The 17,003-nt window shown below is 43.7% G+C and overlaps 1 protein-coding gene across 2 annotated transcripts in view; it reads right to left on the bottom strand.

The window, feature by feature from the left end:
- Positions 1-17,003, bottom strand: part of KCNH6 (potassium voltage-gated channel subfamily H member 6) — a 131,401-nt gene that overhangs the window by 41,875 nt on the left and 72,523 nt on the right. Inside the window, exons 1-2 of one of the 2 annotated variants that reach the window (XM_061589612.1) lie at positions 13,596-13,677; positions 11,863-12,071 (exon numbers count right to left, since the gene is read on the bottom strand). In XM_061589612.1, the coding sequence (XP_061445596.1) occupies positions 11,863-12,039 (177 nt within the window). In that variant the 5' untranslated portion in view covers positions 12,040-12,071; positions 13,596-13,677. Of the gene's footprint in view, positions 1-11,862; positions 12,072-13,595; positions 13,678-17,003 lie in introns of those variants that run through there. The other variant, XM_061589611.1, reaches the window with a different exon arrangement.

Genomic DNA, 17,003 nt, shown 5'->3' with positions numbered 1-17,003 from the left:
CATGCTAAAAGGGAAGCAGGGCCTTCCAGGCAGGGGGTTGCCAACCCTGCTTTGATATGGATACCTTTGCAGAGGATCCCTAGTCAAGCCTTACCAACAGCACAGTCCTAACAATACCTACTCAGACGTAAGTCCTGTTGAGTTCTATAGGGCTTAGTCCCTTAGTACGTGTGTTTAGAATTGCAGCTCTTTGGGGGCATCCATCTTTACTCCTGAGTGCTCCCATCTAACATCTCCACAACACTAGGCTTTCTTCCTACAGTGGCCTTCTGGTGACTGGCCTGCCTGAGGGCACTTAAACTGTTTTTGCCAGAATCACGTAGGCAAGATTAAATGTTCCTTACCCAGGCTTTCTAAGCAGGTGAGAAGGAATGATCCTGTCCCTTCAGCTGGACCTGGAAGCACCCTCATTTAGATGAGATTTCTATCTTAATTTGAACTCAGAGAAATTTTTTTGTTTGAGTGGAATGCTCCAAGCAACTGTGGTGGATGCTTAACGTATCATTCTTAATGACATCACTAGGGCCCACCCCCATGACGTCACTAGGGCCTGCCCCTGAAATTTCAGGGTTTGGGATGCTTCTGACTTGGCAACCCTACACATGCTACTACCCCTAGCACAGATGACAAGCCTTTCTGGATTAGGCCAGAGATCTGTCTGGCAATGGTTGTGTCCGGCCAGTAGTAGCCTTGCGAAGTTCACAAGAAAGACATGTAGTGCTCCCCATTTCCAGTCATTAAACCCCCAGTGCTTGATGCTTTATGAAAATGAACTCTGTGATTCTGCCTATTGTGGGCAATAGTCACCGATAAATCTTTCTGCCTGTCCATCATTTATTTATTAATTATTAAATTTATATCCTGCCCTTCCTTCCAGAAGGAGCCAGGGCGGCAAACAAAAACACTAAAATCACTCTAAAACATCTTTTAAAAAAAGACTTTAAAACATATTAAAACAAAACATTTATGCACATTTTCCCCTAATATATGCATTTTTGCATACATTGCTTACTTGGAGAACTGTATCACAACATTTGGATAAGTGTGAATTTTGAAGGATGGTTGTGATTTGCTTATGTTGTTTCAGAAAGTGCGGATTTGATAAGTTCGGCTTTAGCTGCGAACTGACTTGAATTTCCCGCACAGCTCTAACTGGTGGTAATGCCATGAGCCTGCATCTTATAAGAGTCTAGTTAAGGCAGAATGTTGGAGAAGGTAGCAGACATTCAAATGAGGTCCTTTTAGTGCTGTGCAGGTATCAGGTTGGATCAAGGTCTACTGGGAAGAAGAAACATAACAATGACTGATACTTCCAGAATTACATAATCCAATTGATATCCAGGTCTGTCTCCACCATTAGGCAAAACCTTGCCTTCATATGGATTTTGGAATTTTTCTTATGGGCCAACACAACTACCTTTACTTTTAAATACTGTCTGCCCCTTATTTCAGACAAAAAAAGAGAGATTACACTAATGCAGGGTATAAGTGGTATGCTTTGCTTGCAGTTAGTTAATCTAGAATACTGAAAAATGGGGAATACCATCTACGGCCACCCCCACCCTCACCCTGACCTATTTCTGCACACATCTTACTTGTGCAAGGCCTTGCATTGTGCCTTTGCACCCTCTTGATTTGTTGCACATGGTGAGTATTTTGCTGAGGTGGTGCCATACCACAACGCATGGTTGTGTGCCCCTTGCACCTGACGGCACTCATTTTTTGTTGCCTTGCAAAATTATCAACATCTGCAACCAGTCAGGATGGTGCAGAGGCCCTAAGAACAATCCTATCCTTATCAACATGAACCCTCCTTGCAGTGGCACAACACTTTGATGAGAAACAAGTATTAATTTTAAACACACAAGTACCGAGTGATAAGGCCCATAGCCTGCTAGATGTTAATAAGAAATAGGTTGTACCAGTGCAAGTGTTAAAGCAGCAGCAGCAGCATTGCTTTTTACTGGTAGATTATTCTGCCGATATATAGCAAGAATAAAAGAGCTCCTCCGGCTTGGGTTTGCAGTCCCACTGTTCAAGTGATGCTCACATCCCATCCATGGAAGTGAGATGGCTTCTCTTTCACTCTCTCATACACACGCATATGCAGGAGACACTGGACTGCAAAAGACATTCGGGAGCTTGGTAGAGATTAATCAAAATCAATCAATTGCTGGTCCCTGGACTGAGAGGAAAGCATCAATCAAGAGACAAGAGGCCAACCACGTGGCTCTGGAGGGAGTGGTCAGGGAGTAGGAAAAAGTGACTGAAATCCAATTGTTCCAAGAGGCAATGGAAAGGATGAGTGCGCAAGCAGCATGGCAAATCCTGGAGATGGAGTGATGGAGGCTGAGAGGTTGAGAGGCCAGACAACAGATCCAAGCCTTTAATCACTTCTCAGAACACAAAAAGCTCACTGAAGCAGGCAGCAAGGCTCATATTGATTATAGTGAGGTTTGTTACATGCTCTGGACATTCACAGTGCCTGAGAAATTACATCATGGTATATCGTAGTAGAGACCGGCGCTGACTGTTTCACCCATGCTCACTGGAACTGCACAGGGGAGAACACATGTACACCCGAGAATCTCTGATCTTTGATACCGGACTACACAGGTGACCCAGTGTAACATAGAACCATTTAATCAGTTTTACTACTGCAGAAGGGCTGCAGAAGCAAGCATGCATCAGTGAGAAGGCCTGCCAGGTTCAGATCAGGGAGATCCAACACTGTGTCAGGAAAAGCTTACTGTGAGGCAAGGGACAGAGTCTTGGAGGTACTTATAGTCAGGCCCTCCCTTAGCATGTGCGGGGCCCAGGGCAAAACCATAGTTGCCCCCCCCACATTTGCTCCAGGTCACCGTCTTGGTCTTGGCCAAGTCGCCGTAGGTGCGCAGGCACCAGTCCCGGAACTGCCGACCCAGCTTGCTGTCCCCAGGGCGGCTACCAATCACTGATCGCAGCAGGAGCGGCGGTGGTGGCAGGTTTGGCATGGCAGGTGCCCGGGCAGGTGAGCGAGCCCCTGTCCTGGGTGGAGAGAAAGAGAGCGAGCGAGTGCTGCGCCCTGCCTGGCGTGGCGAAGGCGAGCAGGTAGGCAGGGAGGAGCCAGCTGGTGAGCAGATTGCCAAGCACGGGGCCCCCACAAAGTGTGGGGCCCGGGGCAACTGCCCCGCTTCCTGGTCCCTAGGGGCAGCTGTGCTTATAGTAGTGTGTTTAAAGAGTGTTTTTCCTCCTTTCTTGCTAACCCTTGATGCCACATCAAAAGCTTGGACAAACCAACGGCTCTGGCACAATCCCTTTTTCCAAAAAGGACAGGGGAGGTAGAGATACTATTGGTTGCCTTATGCTCCAATCCTAAACATTTGCATTGGCATAGCGGCTGGTGGCGAACAATCCTAATGCTCCCAGAATGCTGGGATAACTTGGAGTCCTAGAACATTTCATATTCTGGCATGGTAAGCCTTTGGGTCAGACAATTAGAAAGAGGCCTATTTGGGCGATGCAGTCCAGCCTTCTCTATTTGCATTCCACTTCATTCCGCTTGCTGTTCCATGTGACTCAAAATCTAGCGTATTCCCTCTGTTCAACACCACCAAACATGTTGCAAGGGTGAAACACTCTCTAAACAGCTCTGATCTCTTTGCTTGTGAAATTGAACAGAGCAGCAACTGGTTTATCAAAAGAACCTTCCTTATTTTCAATTTTTATTTTCACAAAATCTGCATAATTTTTGCATGTATTAGTTGGACTTTGTTACCAGTCTAATCATTCTTTTTGTAATTATTTTCAAGTAGTAGTTTCTAACAGATTATGAAGTCCTCCTTTCAACTGATGAGATCTAACCAGATACCAGAATAATAAACTAGCAGATATAAATACAGACATCTAAAGTAGGTAAATTCATTTCTGGGCCTAATTAATGTGCTCACACTAGAGTGTTTAAAGCCCTAAACGACTTAGGCCCCAAATATCTGAGAGACTGTCTCCTTCCCTACAGACCGCTTTGGTGTTAAGATCAGCAGAAGAGGCCTTCCTGGTAGTTCTGCCACCCTCAGAAGTTCAGAAGATGATGGCCTGGGAGAGGGCTTTCTCTGTGGCAGCCCCCAAGTTTTGGAATTCCCTCCCCACAGAAGTGCTTCTGGCATCTTCACTGTAAATTTTCAGTGAATTATGAAGATGCACTTCTTTACCCTAGCCTTTGACACCTGAGATATATTTTAAATTGTTGTATCCTGCTCTTGGACCTGCTGGTAAAGGCAGTTTATTATTATTATAAATTTGGGGTGGTAATATGCTATGCTTGCTTTTGAGTTTATAGGGCCCATCTACCATTTATATTATGTTTTACCTTATAGTTCAAAGTAGTTTACAGTTAATTATTACACCATAACATTGTCAAAGCCACACAAAACAGATTTTAACAGACAGATTAAGAATAACCTCAGTAAGATTGTGGATACATGTATCTTATTAAAGTTAATCAAATGCTCTCTTGAATCTGATTATTTGGACTCAGGCAGGCTTCTTTATTTATTGTTATCTATTTTTCTATCCTAGCAACATAGTACCCAAGGCAGCTAATTCTTTAGGAAACATACCAAAATGCTGAGCTCACAGTGGGATGGAAAGATCTGTTAATTTCAGTTCTTTCAGTTTCTCATCTTTCCAATTTTAAATTCAGTTCTCCACATTTCTGCAGTAATTTGCAATTAAAAAAAAATCATCATGAAAATTCTCCAGCATTTTAGTATGAATTTCTCCTAATAAACACATATTTGTGGGTTGTTTTGACTAATGTAAACATTTTTGAAAGCCATTTGAAATTTCTGATCACATAATGCATTTTTGCAAGTTGTTGTCACTCATATTTTCATTTTCATGTACACGTTCCCCTAATATGTGCATTTTCGTAAACACTGTTTGGCTGGAGAACTGCATTGCAATATTCAAACAAGTGCACATTTCGAAGAACGGCTGTTTTGGTTCTCTCATTGTTTCAAGAGATGCAAATTTGATAGATTTGGCTTGAAATGTGAACTTAATTGAAATTCTCTCCTATCCTTAGCCCACAGCCATGAAGGCCGAAGACTTTCAGCATGCTGGCCATGATTGCTTCCATAGGACAGGCACGCCCAAAGCATTCTGTGAAACTTGAAATCTTGCATATTTCTACACCAAATTAAGGTAATCCAATAAAATATAATTTTACTTGTTTTATCTTCTCTGATATTCTAAGTAGGGGAAACTCCTGTAAAACTTGGGTCAGGAACCTTAGGCCTAGGAGTGAAATGTGGCCCTCCCGGCCTCTCTGTCTGGCCCTCGGAAATCTCCCCAGGCCACACTCTTCGCTGGCCCTGCTTCACACCTGGAATGTTTTAATCTGGCTGTAGCATATCCCTGAACTATGATGGTGCTTCTTGCTTGTCTGGATGGAGGACAGAGAAGGGTATGCGAGTGTGTGTAGAAACTAGTCTACTGTGCAAGGCTGAAATTTAAATTGATAGCTCCCCCCCCCACTTTTGCCTCTGGACTCACCCACCACTGGCATGGATGCTATGACCCTTGGGAGGTTGCCCAAAAAGGAATGCGGCCCTTGGGCTGAAAAAGGTTCCTCACCCCTGCTGTAAAGCATAAAGTATTTAAAGTTGTGAATAAAGCTAATGATGCAAAACCAATGCAGTTCATTTGTGTCCGTGATTCCCCTCCTCATCTATGAGGACTAAAAAAATACTTTCAGGGCAGAACTACATGTCACATGTATCCCCATGATGTTTGGGGTGATTTTTTTTTTATTTTTTAAATTTAATTTAATTTAACTTTTTATAATACATGCCACTGTATTTGATACCCTTTACTCACTAGGGCTAAAAGTAACTTTGCGGGTGATTTTCAGTAGAAGAATGGTGCAAGGGGGATGGGCTAAGTCAAGAAGCCCCCTTCCCCCCCATGCTAGTCTTCCACTTCAAACTGCAGCTATAAAAATCCCATAAAACAATCATAAAACTACATGTAAAACATAGTGCCACAATGAGTTCTGTCCCCCAATAAAGTGCATAAAAGTGACTGCTTGCCAACCCTACGGATTTACGTTTTCCCACCATAATTTGAAAAATGAAAATAATGGATTGTTTTTCATTTCCATTTTAAACAGTCTCTACTCTTTATTGACATTTTCCTTTTCTTTAATACAGGTACCTAGATGTCATTAACTGGCAAGTTCAAGATTTCCAGCAGTAAATAAACACTCAGTTGGTGTAATTCTATTCTCTTCATATGTTCTTATCTCATTATTTCATTAATGGTTTGTTTTAATTTTTTTATTACCCTCTTATTCCTTTCCCAGTCCTTTCTGAATGCACAAAACTTCATTAACGTGCTCAACTTACCAGGTCCGCTTCATACATTTTCTTTTTTCTTTTATAGACTACTGGGTCTTTTGAAAAAGATTGAAAAAGCATCTTGTGTTCTCCATCCTCCATGCAACTTCTCTATGTCCCTTTACTATCTAATAACTTTAGTGGGTACTTACTATCAGTGGCGTACCTAGCGTATTTGACACCCGGAGCGGATCATTTTTTAACACCACCCCTCCTTCATATGACAAAATTATTTTCAGTAATAATCATGAAATGAAACGAATAGTAATAATGGCCCAGCCTCTCCTCTCTGGGCCAGATGTGACACAGAAGTAGACTGCCACTGGCTGTGGGGGCTCCACAGATGCAGAGCAGGAGGCCCTCACCATATCTGTTGGTACAGGCAGGCTGCAGTGGCTGCAGGAGGAGCCCTCTGATGAGGGGCTGTGAGCAGGCGAGGCTAGGGGTGTGCTGGGGAAATGGTGATGAGGGCAGGGCAGTGAGTGGTGGCTGTGCCGTCGAGGTCGCCCCGCTTGCTTGCAGGGAGCATTAAAGAGCCCTGCAGACGGATCAGGCCAGCGGCCCTACCTAGCCTGCCCCACGGTTGTCTCATGGCCAACCAGACGCCCGCAGGGACGCTTGCAAGCAGGGCCAGGGAGCAGCGCCATGGCCCTCTCATCTGGCAGCCGGGGGTGCTGCTGAGCAGACAGGCGGGCAGGCGGTGAACAAGTCTGGCTGCTGAAGGACCTGGCTGGCTGGAGGGAGGGGCCTGGTGCGTTCCCACTGTCCCCGCCCTGGCACAGAGCCCGGTGCTCGCCTTGCTCTGCCAGCCCAAGGGCTGCGTCTCTTGGGTCAGGCAGGGAAGGGGAGGAAGGGGAGGAGGAGGGTGACAGAGAGCACTGTTGCCAGGCGGCCGATGGAGGGAGCACAGAGCTGCGCTTGGGGAGGGGCACCATGGAAGAGCCTCTGGTGCAGCCCCACAGGTGCGTGATGTGAGCTGTGCTTCCGGCCCCCTTCCTTGTAGCCAGCCAGCCACCCAGGCAGTGTGTATTGTAAATAGGAATGGGCAAATCTGTCAATTTCTCTGTTTCTCATTTTTCCAGCTTTTACTTCATTTCTCCACCTTTCCACATCAGCGTGTGGATTTATATATTTTAAAAGCCTCATTAAAATTCATCAGAATTTTAGTGTAAATTTCTCCTAATAAACACATTTTTACCTTCAGTTTCGATTGTTTACACATTTCACAAGCAATTGCCCCAATATAAAGCATTTTTGTATTTTATGTCCACTAATATACGCATTTATACACACACTTTATTCTAGTATATGCATTTTTATACACATTACTTAGCTGGAGAACTGCTCTGCATATTTCAGAGAAGTGCACATTTTGAAGGATAACTTTATTTCAGTTGGCGTATTATTTTGAAAAGTGCAAATTAGGTAGGTTTGCCTTTAACTGTGAACTAAATTGAATTTCTCCCTCAACACTAGTTGCAAATCATGCATGTTTACCCCTGGTGAAAAAAACACCACTTTGTTATGCTAGTTTCTTTTCACAGTTTGGTTCATTCCACACAGCACTATAAAAATGCATGAATCAAGTACAGAAATTTACCAGCAGGTGCCACTGGAAGGATGCTCCCAGTGCCATTGTGTCCATAATAATAATAATAACAACAATAACAATAACAATAACAATAACAACAACAACAACAATAATAATAATAATAATAATTTAATTTGTGGGTCGCCTATCTGGCCAATGGCCACTCTAGGCGACGTACAATTTAACAACAGTACATTACATCATAATAAAATACATCATAAAATACAATATAACAATAAAACAATAAAACAGTTCCAGTACAGAGTAGTAGGCTATTGGTCGTAAAAATTTAACCCTCCCCGTAAGTCCCAAAGGCCTGTCTGAAGAGCCAGGTCTTCAAAGCTTGGCGGAATACATTCAGGGAAGGGGCATGTCGAAGGTCATACGGGAGGGAGTTCCAGAGAGTGGGGGCCGCCACTGAAAATGCCCTCTCTCTTGTCCCCGCCAACCTAGCTGTTTTAGTTGGTGGGATTGAGAGAAGGTCCTGTGTGGCTGATCTTGTTAGGCGGCATGGTTGGTGGCGCTGGAGGCGCTCCATCAGATAAACTGGGCCGAGACCGTATAGGGATTTAAAGGTTAATACCAACACCTTGAATTGGGCCCGGAAAATAACTGGGAGCCAGTGTAGGTCGAACAACACTGGGGTGATGTGTTCCCGGCGGCGACAGTTTGTAAGTAGTCGAGCCGCAGCATTTTGTATAAGTTGTAATTTCCGGACCGTTTTCAAGGGTAACCCCACGTACAGCACATTACAGTAATCCAACCGAGAGGTGACCAGGGCATGTACCACCAGTGGGAGCTGATGAGCAGGAAGGTAGGGCTGCAGTCTACGAATGAGGTGTAATTGATACCAAGCTGCCCGGCTCACCGCCGAAATCTGAGCCTCCATGGACAGCTTGGAATCAAGAACAACCCCAAGGCTGCAGACCTGGTCCTTCAGGGGCAATTTCACCCCGTCGAGCACCAGGTCAACATCTCCCAGCCTTCCCTTGTCTCCCACGAGTAGCACCTCAGTCTTATCAGGATTCAACTTCATTGACTTGTTGACATGGTCAAAGGTATAGATAAATGAGAGCCGTGCTGCACAGAAAGAAGTAGGGGGGCAGCCCCATAAATCTATTAAGTGTGGTTTTGGCAAATGGTGGGACAGGAATCTACCCACAGTTCACTAAGGCTCAGCTCCAGCTCGTCTCATTTTGTAAATAAAGCACAAAGTCTCACACCCCAGGAAGGCATCACCACAACAGAATTCTTGACCATATTCTGATGCCGAACTGAGCCCTGGCATAGCAACAGCTCATTATCCTATTTGTGCAGAAGGGGACTCAAAAGCTTTTTAAAAAGAGTGGGGTTTGAATGGAGAATGAAGAATGCCTCCCCAAATCCAACATCATGACCAGCTTCCATCGCAAGTTTTTTTTAAAAAAGCCCCTCTCTTTTTTGCTACCTCATTTATCCTGCCAGTGCAAAGAAAAGCCATATAGTGCACGCACACACTCACTCCACTTCTCCAAACCATTTTCTCTCATCACTCACCGGCTTCAGCTTGAGTTTCAGACTCATTTCCCTCTGTATGTTGGAAGTAAGTGCTGCGTGTGTGAGCAAGGGAGCGAGACCCAGGGAGGAGGGAGGGGAGTGCTGGAGTGCTTCCTAGCCTAGACACTGGATTGCTCACATCACTCCCCAGAGTGGTGCGAAAGAGCTGTGATCACACTCAGAAATATGCTACACACACACACTCTTTCTGACTCATATGATGGTGGTAAGCAGGGACAAGTAAGTAGTACTTTTGGAAACTCCTTTAGTAGGATGGCACTGTCCAAAAAAGAGGACTACATCTGGGGAAATGTTGTTAGACTGGAATGAAATGCAAAGCCATACAATGCAAAACAAAACAACAACAAATAACCACATGCATTTTGCAGGAAAGACCTACAAATAGATCTACAAACTGCCAACTGCTCTTTAAAGATACATCCCAAAATTAAGTGTGTTTTGCTCATGTGCTTTTGGGGGGTATTACAGACAGCATCTTAAAATGGGAAAGAAGAGAAGACCACTTCGAAGGAAGGGTAGGGTGCCAGTGCTAGAGACAGAGGGGCAGGAAATGGTAGCATTTTGAACCTCCCTTGGCTGTTATTTCCTGTGCCCTTACTTCTTCTACCCACTTCTCTTCTGTTAGTCTCGTGTATAGCAGACATACTGCCCTTCAGATGTTGTTGGACTATGACTCCCATTATCCCACATCTGGAGGGCACCACATTGGCTATCTCTGTCTACACTCTTCAGCTCCATTTCAAGATGAACCTGAAACCTTCATAGTTTACAGTAGTAGGCACACAACCCCCACATTTTCAAAACTTTCTCCACACCCAAGTGGACTAGAGTTTTGCCAAATGTGCAAATGTGCATGAACTGAATTTGGCCTTTGACACGTTTTTCCAACAGGGAAATGTGCCAAAAGCAGAATTCTACACATGGTCCCAGATGTACCCAACTAGCTCACTGTGGGTTGGGAGGCAACACATGTCAGGTTTTCTGCCTCTACCACATACCCAATAGTTGTGTGAACAGGCTCTTCCTCTTTTTTTAAAAAAATAAGAAGACTGAACCATCAATGAAATGCTGGAAGCCCCACACAGTTTCCCCTTCCTCTATGCTTCTTGCTAATCACTCCACACAGCTTTGAGAAAAGCTGTCTAACAAAACTGGGTGGATGTTATTAGTCCACAAACACGGGTGGGATCATTGTGGACTGAATATTACTTTATATCACACATTACCAAGATCCTGTGTCTTTATCTAAGGATCTTGGAGGATCTTCTTAGAACTTTTGTAGCCTGCAGAATTAAAGGCTGATGTTTACTGGCACAATGACTGTGGCAGACCCATGACAGCACAGTGTTCATAGACTCTGCCCTTTCTGTCCAGACTTCAGCAATGATCTGTCAGCTCCACTCCTGTCATGTCCATCCAGCTAATGACCCAGTATTGACAAGCTGGTGTCGCTACTGATCAGGCATCAATCCTGTTGCCTAGCAGCAGCTCCTCTGCTGCAACTGTTTCTGTCCTCCCTGCTCCCTGGCACCAACATATACAAAGTCTAAGTCAATGTGCTGAGGAAGCACCATGTCCCAGAGGTTGTTCTGAAGAGTTGGGGTAAGCTATGTGCCCAGCAAAGCTTAAGACCAACCCAATGAGGTCAAATGGGTGAAAAATCCACCAGGCTACAATTTGTTAATAAGAGTACAAGATAGGCCTTCCTGGATCAAATCAAACTCCCACTTAGTCCTGCATCCCATTTCTAAGAGTGCCTCCAGGAAGGTACCTCTGGGAAGTCCAAAAGCTTAAGATGGAGTTGGCTCTACCTGAGTTATTTGTACTTAGCATCTTGTACTTAGGGATACATTGCCTATGAACATGGAGTTTCTCTTGAGTAACCATGGGAACTGAAAGATCTATTCTCCATTCCTTTGCCTAATCCACGGGTGGGGAAACCTGTGACCCTCCAGATGATGTTGAACTCTAGCTCTCAGCATCCCTAACATTTGACCACACTGGCTAGGGCTGATGTGAGTTAGAGTCCATCAACATCTGGAATGCCACAGGTTTTCCATCCCTAGTCTAATCCTTTTTTTAAAAAACAGACCATCTAAGCTAGTGGCCCTCATGTGCTCTCATGCTCCCTTCCCATGTACTTGCACATTCAAATAGATGATATCCCAAGTATTTAGACACTGGCTAATAGCTGAAGTGGTTAAGGATATATCTGCTCCAATCTTCATTGTTTAATTTTATTTCATGTCATTTTGGGCTCTTCTTGTCCTGGCAGTAATCCATGTTTGGCTCCTGAACTCTATACCTGGCGGTCCAAACACAGAGGGATCCACATACCTGAGTGACCTTCTCGGTGACGTTCTGTGTGCGTTCCATCACCTTGTGAGGTGCGATGATCTCAATCTCTGTGGTAGAGCCTGAGCGATGTTTCTCTAGGTTGAACTCCACAAAGTTGAGGGTGAATTGTGGGATCTGACTGATTGTCCTGTACTTCATAAGGTCTGAGTCTGACATGGAATTCTGGTTGGGCTTGATTTGGGTGGCCTCTGCAGGGGAGGGGGAAGGGAAGGGGAAAGGAAATTGTAATGTTATCCCATTAGGTTGTCAGCAAAACTCACAACTGCTGATATGTCTAAAACTCCACATATGTAGGAAGTCAGAAAAGCCCAGTGCAAAGGGGATAGAAGCACAAGATAGTGAGATCATTTTTTTCACTGTATGGGATAGTGTGATTTTGCTTTGGTGGTGTTCACTGGAAATATAATGTTTTGAGATAAGGGTCATATATTCTGTTCTGTGAGGTTGTGATGCTTTGAAAAAAGATAAGCAGCTCTTTTAAATGAGTGACAATTAGGGATGGACAGATCTGCCCATTCTGGTTCTCTCATTTTCTCATTTTCCCCCCAATCTTAAATTCAGTTCTCCACATTTCTGCAGCACTTTGCAACTTAAAAAAAAATCCTCATGAAAATTCTCCAACACTTTAGTGAGAATTTCTCCTACGAAACACAGTCTTATATGCAGTGTTGACTAACATGCCAATTTGCCCAAGCAATTTCTCCTAATGTAATGCATTTTTGTATGCTTTTTTCATGAATATATTCATTTTAACGCACACTTTCCCCTAATATGTGCATTTTTTGCAAGCGTTGCTTAGTTCGAAACTGCATCGCAAAATTCGGATAAGTGTGAATTTCAACGGATGGCTGTGTTTCGCTTCTTGTGTTGTTTCGGAAAGTGCGGATTTGATAAATTTGGCTTTAACTGTGAATTGAATCAAATTTCTCACCCATCCTAGCAATATTATTATTATTAAGTATTACATTTATACCCCACCTTTCTTTTCATGATAGAAACACAAGGCAGCTTACATATGGTCCCCAGGCAGTCTCCCATCCAGGCACTGACCAGACTTGAGCAGGGTGCTGGCCTCATGTGCTTTCAGACCATAGCCGGGGACATAATATAGCAAAGGTGAACTCTGTGATGCCCGGGCTTTGCATTATTTATGGTCTGTGCTATTCCAGAAGCCTGCTATTGCCGGAGTGCCATAACAAGAGAGGAGGCACTCTCTTCAGGATCGGGGTCAGTGACCAGGGATAGCTGCAGACTGAGCCTCTTCAGGAGTAAATGGTCTTAGCACTCTTCAGTTCTCCTTCTTGATGCTTCCCATTCCTTCCATCATTCTATGGTCAGTTCAGAATGGAAATAATTCCCCTCTACCGTTAACTTCCTCTTTCTTCCCTTTCTGTGCCTGGCAACAGTCTGCATCTGTGTTGGAATTGCTTTTTCATGTATTTTAAACCTTCTTTTTAAAAATGTTTTTAAAGCTTTTTAAAAAAATGTTTTTAAAGGTGTTTTGTTTTAATATGATTTTAAATGTTTTAATATATTTTAAAGTCTGTCTTTATGATGTTTTAAAGTGCTTTTAGTGCTTTTGTTTGCGCCCTGGGCTCCTACTGGGAGAAAGGGCTGGAAACAAATAAAATAAATAAATGAAATAAATAAACCTGTCGCTTTCAGCATTGCCTTCAACAAGGCTCTTTGCCTTATTGGCTCAGCTGTATCACCTTTCTTAATTTCTTGTCAGATGCACATCCCTTGGCTTCCTCTGCTTGATCTTTGTGCCGGGAGCAGCCTCCCCTTTTCAGCCTCCCCTCTCAAGGTCTACTTCTTCAAGCAAAGCTTTTTCCAGACTGCCTCAGAAATCCCCTCGCTCCAACTCTTTTCTGATTCTCCAGTGTTCCATTTCCCCTAAGCACTGAAAAGCAGTGGCAGGAAAACTTTGGCACTTCACATGTTCTTGGATTCAAGCTCCCATTAGCCCCAGCCAGCATGGGCAAGACTGGCATAAGACAGTGTGCCATCTCAGATTGGGGATAAGGAAGTCATTTGATTCAGTTCACATTTAAAGGTGAACCTTCTGGATTTGTACTTTTGAAACAATATGCAAAAACGAAACACAGCCATCTTGCAAATTTGTACTTCTCTGAATTTTGCAGGGCAGTTCTCCAGCCAAGGAATGTGCACAAAAATTCATATGCTAGGGTAAAGTGAGCATATAAATGCATATCAGTGAAAATAACATAAAAACATGCATTATATTAGGGGAAATTTGTTTGCAAAAATCTGTATTTTAGGCAAAACTGCATAGAAAAATGTGTCTGGAGAAATTCACACTAAAATGCTGATACATTTCCATGATGACTTTTTTTCAAACAAATCTGCAAACTTAAGTGGAATGTAGAGAACTGAATTTAAGAGCATGGGCAATGGTCAAGAGTGATGGGAGTTGCAGCCGAAAAACACCTGAAGGGCCACAGGTTCCCCATACCTGTTGTCAAGCTTTCCTTATGTTGTTATACTAAAAAAAGTAGTAGTGGGCATCTTGCTCTAAATCTCAGGTGTAGGAGGAGTTGAAAAATATTTTAAACTACTAACAGGGGTCGCAACATTTATAATTTTGTGGAATCAACACCATTTCAGATACTCTTAAGGCTTCCTTTTCTGTTCCTTTCTGCTCCCTTCCACTTTAATGGTGTTTACTGTACTGTTCATGATGAGAGGTTGGGGGCTTTTCCTTCTAGATTAAATAATTCTGGCTTCATCACAACTGAAGAATATTATGGTGCCATCTGTATTCACAGAGCCTAGTTGGTCCATCAGTTTTGACAGCACTGATGACTGTTCAATGAATATTTTAACGAACATTAAAAAGGACTCTGTGAGGTGCCAGATTAAAAATAACTGCCTCTCCAAAGCTGCAGGTCTGGTTTGGCTAATTTGCAGTGTCCTGAAATCATGAGCTCTGCTACAGCTTCTGCTTAAACTTTCCTGGCTGTCATTTGGGGTCTCTAACCAAATATATGTGTGGGGTGTGGAGCAAACAGATGAGAGTCAGGCTTTATTACTGTGCTGCGTCCCATTTGCTTGGTCCTCCCACAGGAATGGATGTTCCTTCTCCCTCTCCAGCTCTTGTCTCTTTCTGTACGAAGGGGCATCACCTCCCGGTGTCAAGAACAGTGGGTTACATTTGGATGGGTGGCTGCCTGGGAGCCGCATGCATGCCGTCTTTGATTCCATGATGGAAGAAAGGCAGGATAATAAATGTAAGGCAATAAATACATACATGTGCATAGTTCCTTGGTGACGGTGCTTCACTTTTATACACATTCAAAAGTTTCACATATATTACTCAGCAATCTCTTTACAACTGCTCTTTGGGTAGATCAATACTGTTTAGCCCATATTACAGATAGGGGTGGTGAGGCTGTGAGAGGAGTGGCCTACCTAAGGCTACCAAATGATTCAGTGTCAGAGATAATTTGAATCAGGAACCTCTTGGTTTATAGGTTAACCTCTTAATTAGTACACTGAACACTGCCACAACTTTAGAGTAACAGTATACTCTTGCTCGCTTTTCACTGTGGATTTATACAATCAGCCTTCCCACCCTGAACATTTTGCCTGAAGGTGATATTTCCCTGCTTTTCTCCAATGGTTACTTATTCTAGAAAACATGTTGCTATGCATGAAATCATAATATAACCGTAGGAAATCCAATCATTGAAACTATCATGGCATTTTCTTTGGATGAATCTCAGTTTTCTCCTGTCAGCGTTGCAGGTGTTTAAGGAAGATGACTTTTTTATATCAGTGATGTCTTCCTGTTTATGGCGACATTGCTCTGTAAGCATTTGTCATGTACAATCACTCCGAGAGAGGAGTAAAAATTGCTGTGGAAACAGGAGTAAGGGTGCAAAAAGGGTGCACACATTTACTGCAATGCTGTTTGCTTATGAGGTCACTACTATAGGGGCCTGGCCTCTTTACATTGTTTACAGTGCCTTCACTGCCATAGAGAAAACAACTCTCTAGCAGTTGTTGCTAATGTACAGATGGTGTGGTTAATAACGGCTTGCAGGGAATGCCACAGAGAACACAAGTTCATGTAATTCTCCTCATAGGGGAAAATAGGAAATGTGCTCCTGCCCCTAATGAATGTGTTCATGTGAATGTAGCTAGAACAGGTTTTTTTTTATTTTTAGGCTGTAGAAGCCAATAGCCTCATACACTAATGCAGGGTAACTAAACATAAAGTAGCAGAGGCAGATGGAAGAAAGATGTGGCTTGCTGGGGGTTCAGATTTGGGGATTTTGTAAAAGCCAGTGCCTTGGCAGGAGCTCAGGGATTTGCTTTACATAAGTAAGACATCTGGATTTGTGTGTGGGCCCCCCCCTGCAGCATAGCATGACAAAGGTCACAATAATGGTCCCCCCTTCTAAGATTTGGGGGGGTGTATGTTGTGGCTGGGCAGAATGCGCTGAGCGCTCCAGATGACAGCAGCACCCATTGTGGCAAGACACTTATGCATTAGCAAGAAGTCTTGCAATATTCCATATCAGATTGGCCAGGCAGTGGAGTGGAGCCTTTCCAAAGGTAGTCCACTGTATCTATTCAGAGACAGAGTGACTTGCAGCAGAAACACAACAATGCAGGGTGACAATCATGGGGAAAATGTGTGGTGGTGATAGCAATCTGCTCACTACTTGGCTAGAGCTTGCAACCAGACTTCCAGGGATATTTTAAAGCAGTGACTATGCAGAAAATGAGGATCTGTTGCCACCCATACACCCTCCCCTTTAAACATCACGGGAGGGGCTTGCTTGCAACTCGACTGCCCTGGTCCTGAAAAGGAATGTGGATTTATGGCATTCTTCCACATTCAATAGAGTTGCAATTCTCCAGAGGAGGCAGCATTCAGAGTAGTAGTGCCACTATTCATTCCAAAGAGATGTTTCATATATTCGTTTGAAGTTCAGTGGTACTGTCAGGGCAGGACAGGGTCAGAGATCTAGAACCCCTCTCAGCAGAATGGGCAGGAGCTCTCCGCCCAAATAGAGCAGGTCTGGCTTAACACATTTTGAAGCAAATACACATTATCATCTAAAGAAGGTTCCCGCTGTAAGACCATTAAA

The sequence above is a fragment of the Rhineura floridana genome, chromosome 11 (genome assembly GCF_030035675.1).
Source record: "Rhineura floridana isolate rRhiFlo1 chromosome 11, rRhiFlo1.hap2, whole genome shotgun sequence".
Lineage (NCBI taxonomy): Eukaryota > Metazoa > Chordata > Lepidosauria > Squamata > Rhineuridae > Rhineura > Rhineura floridana.
The sequence above is the reverse complement of the archived record's forward strand: the minus strand, read 5'-3'. Positions and strand labels throughout refer to the sequence as shown.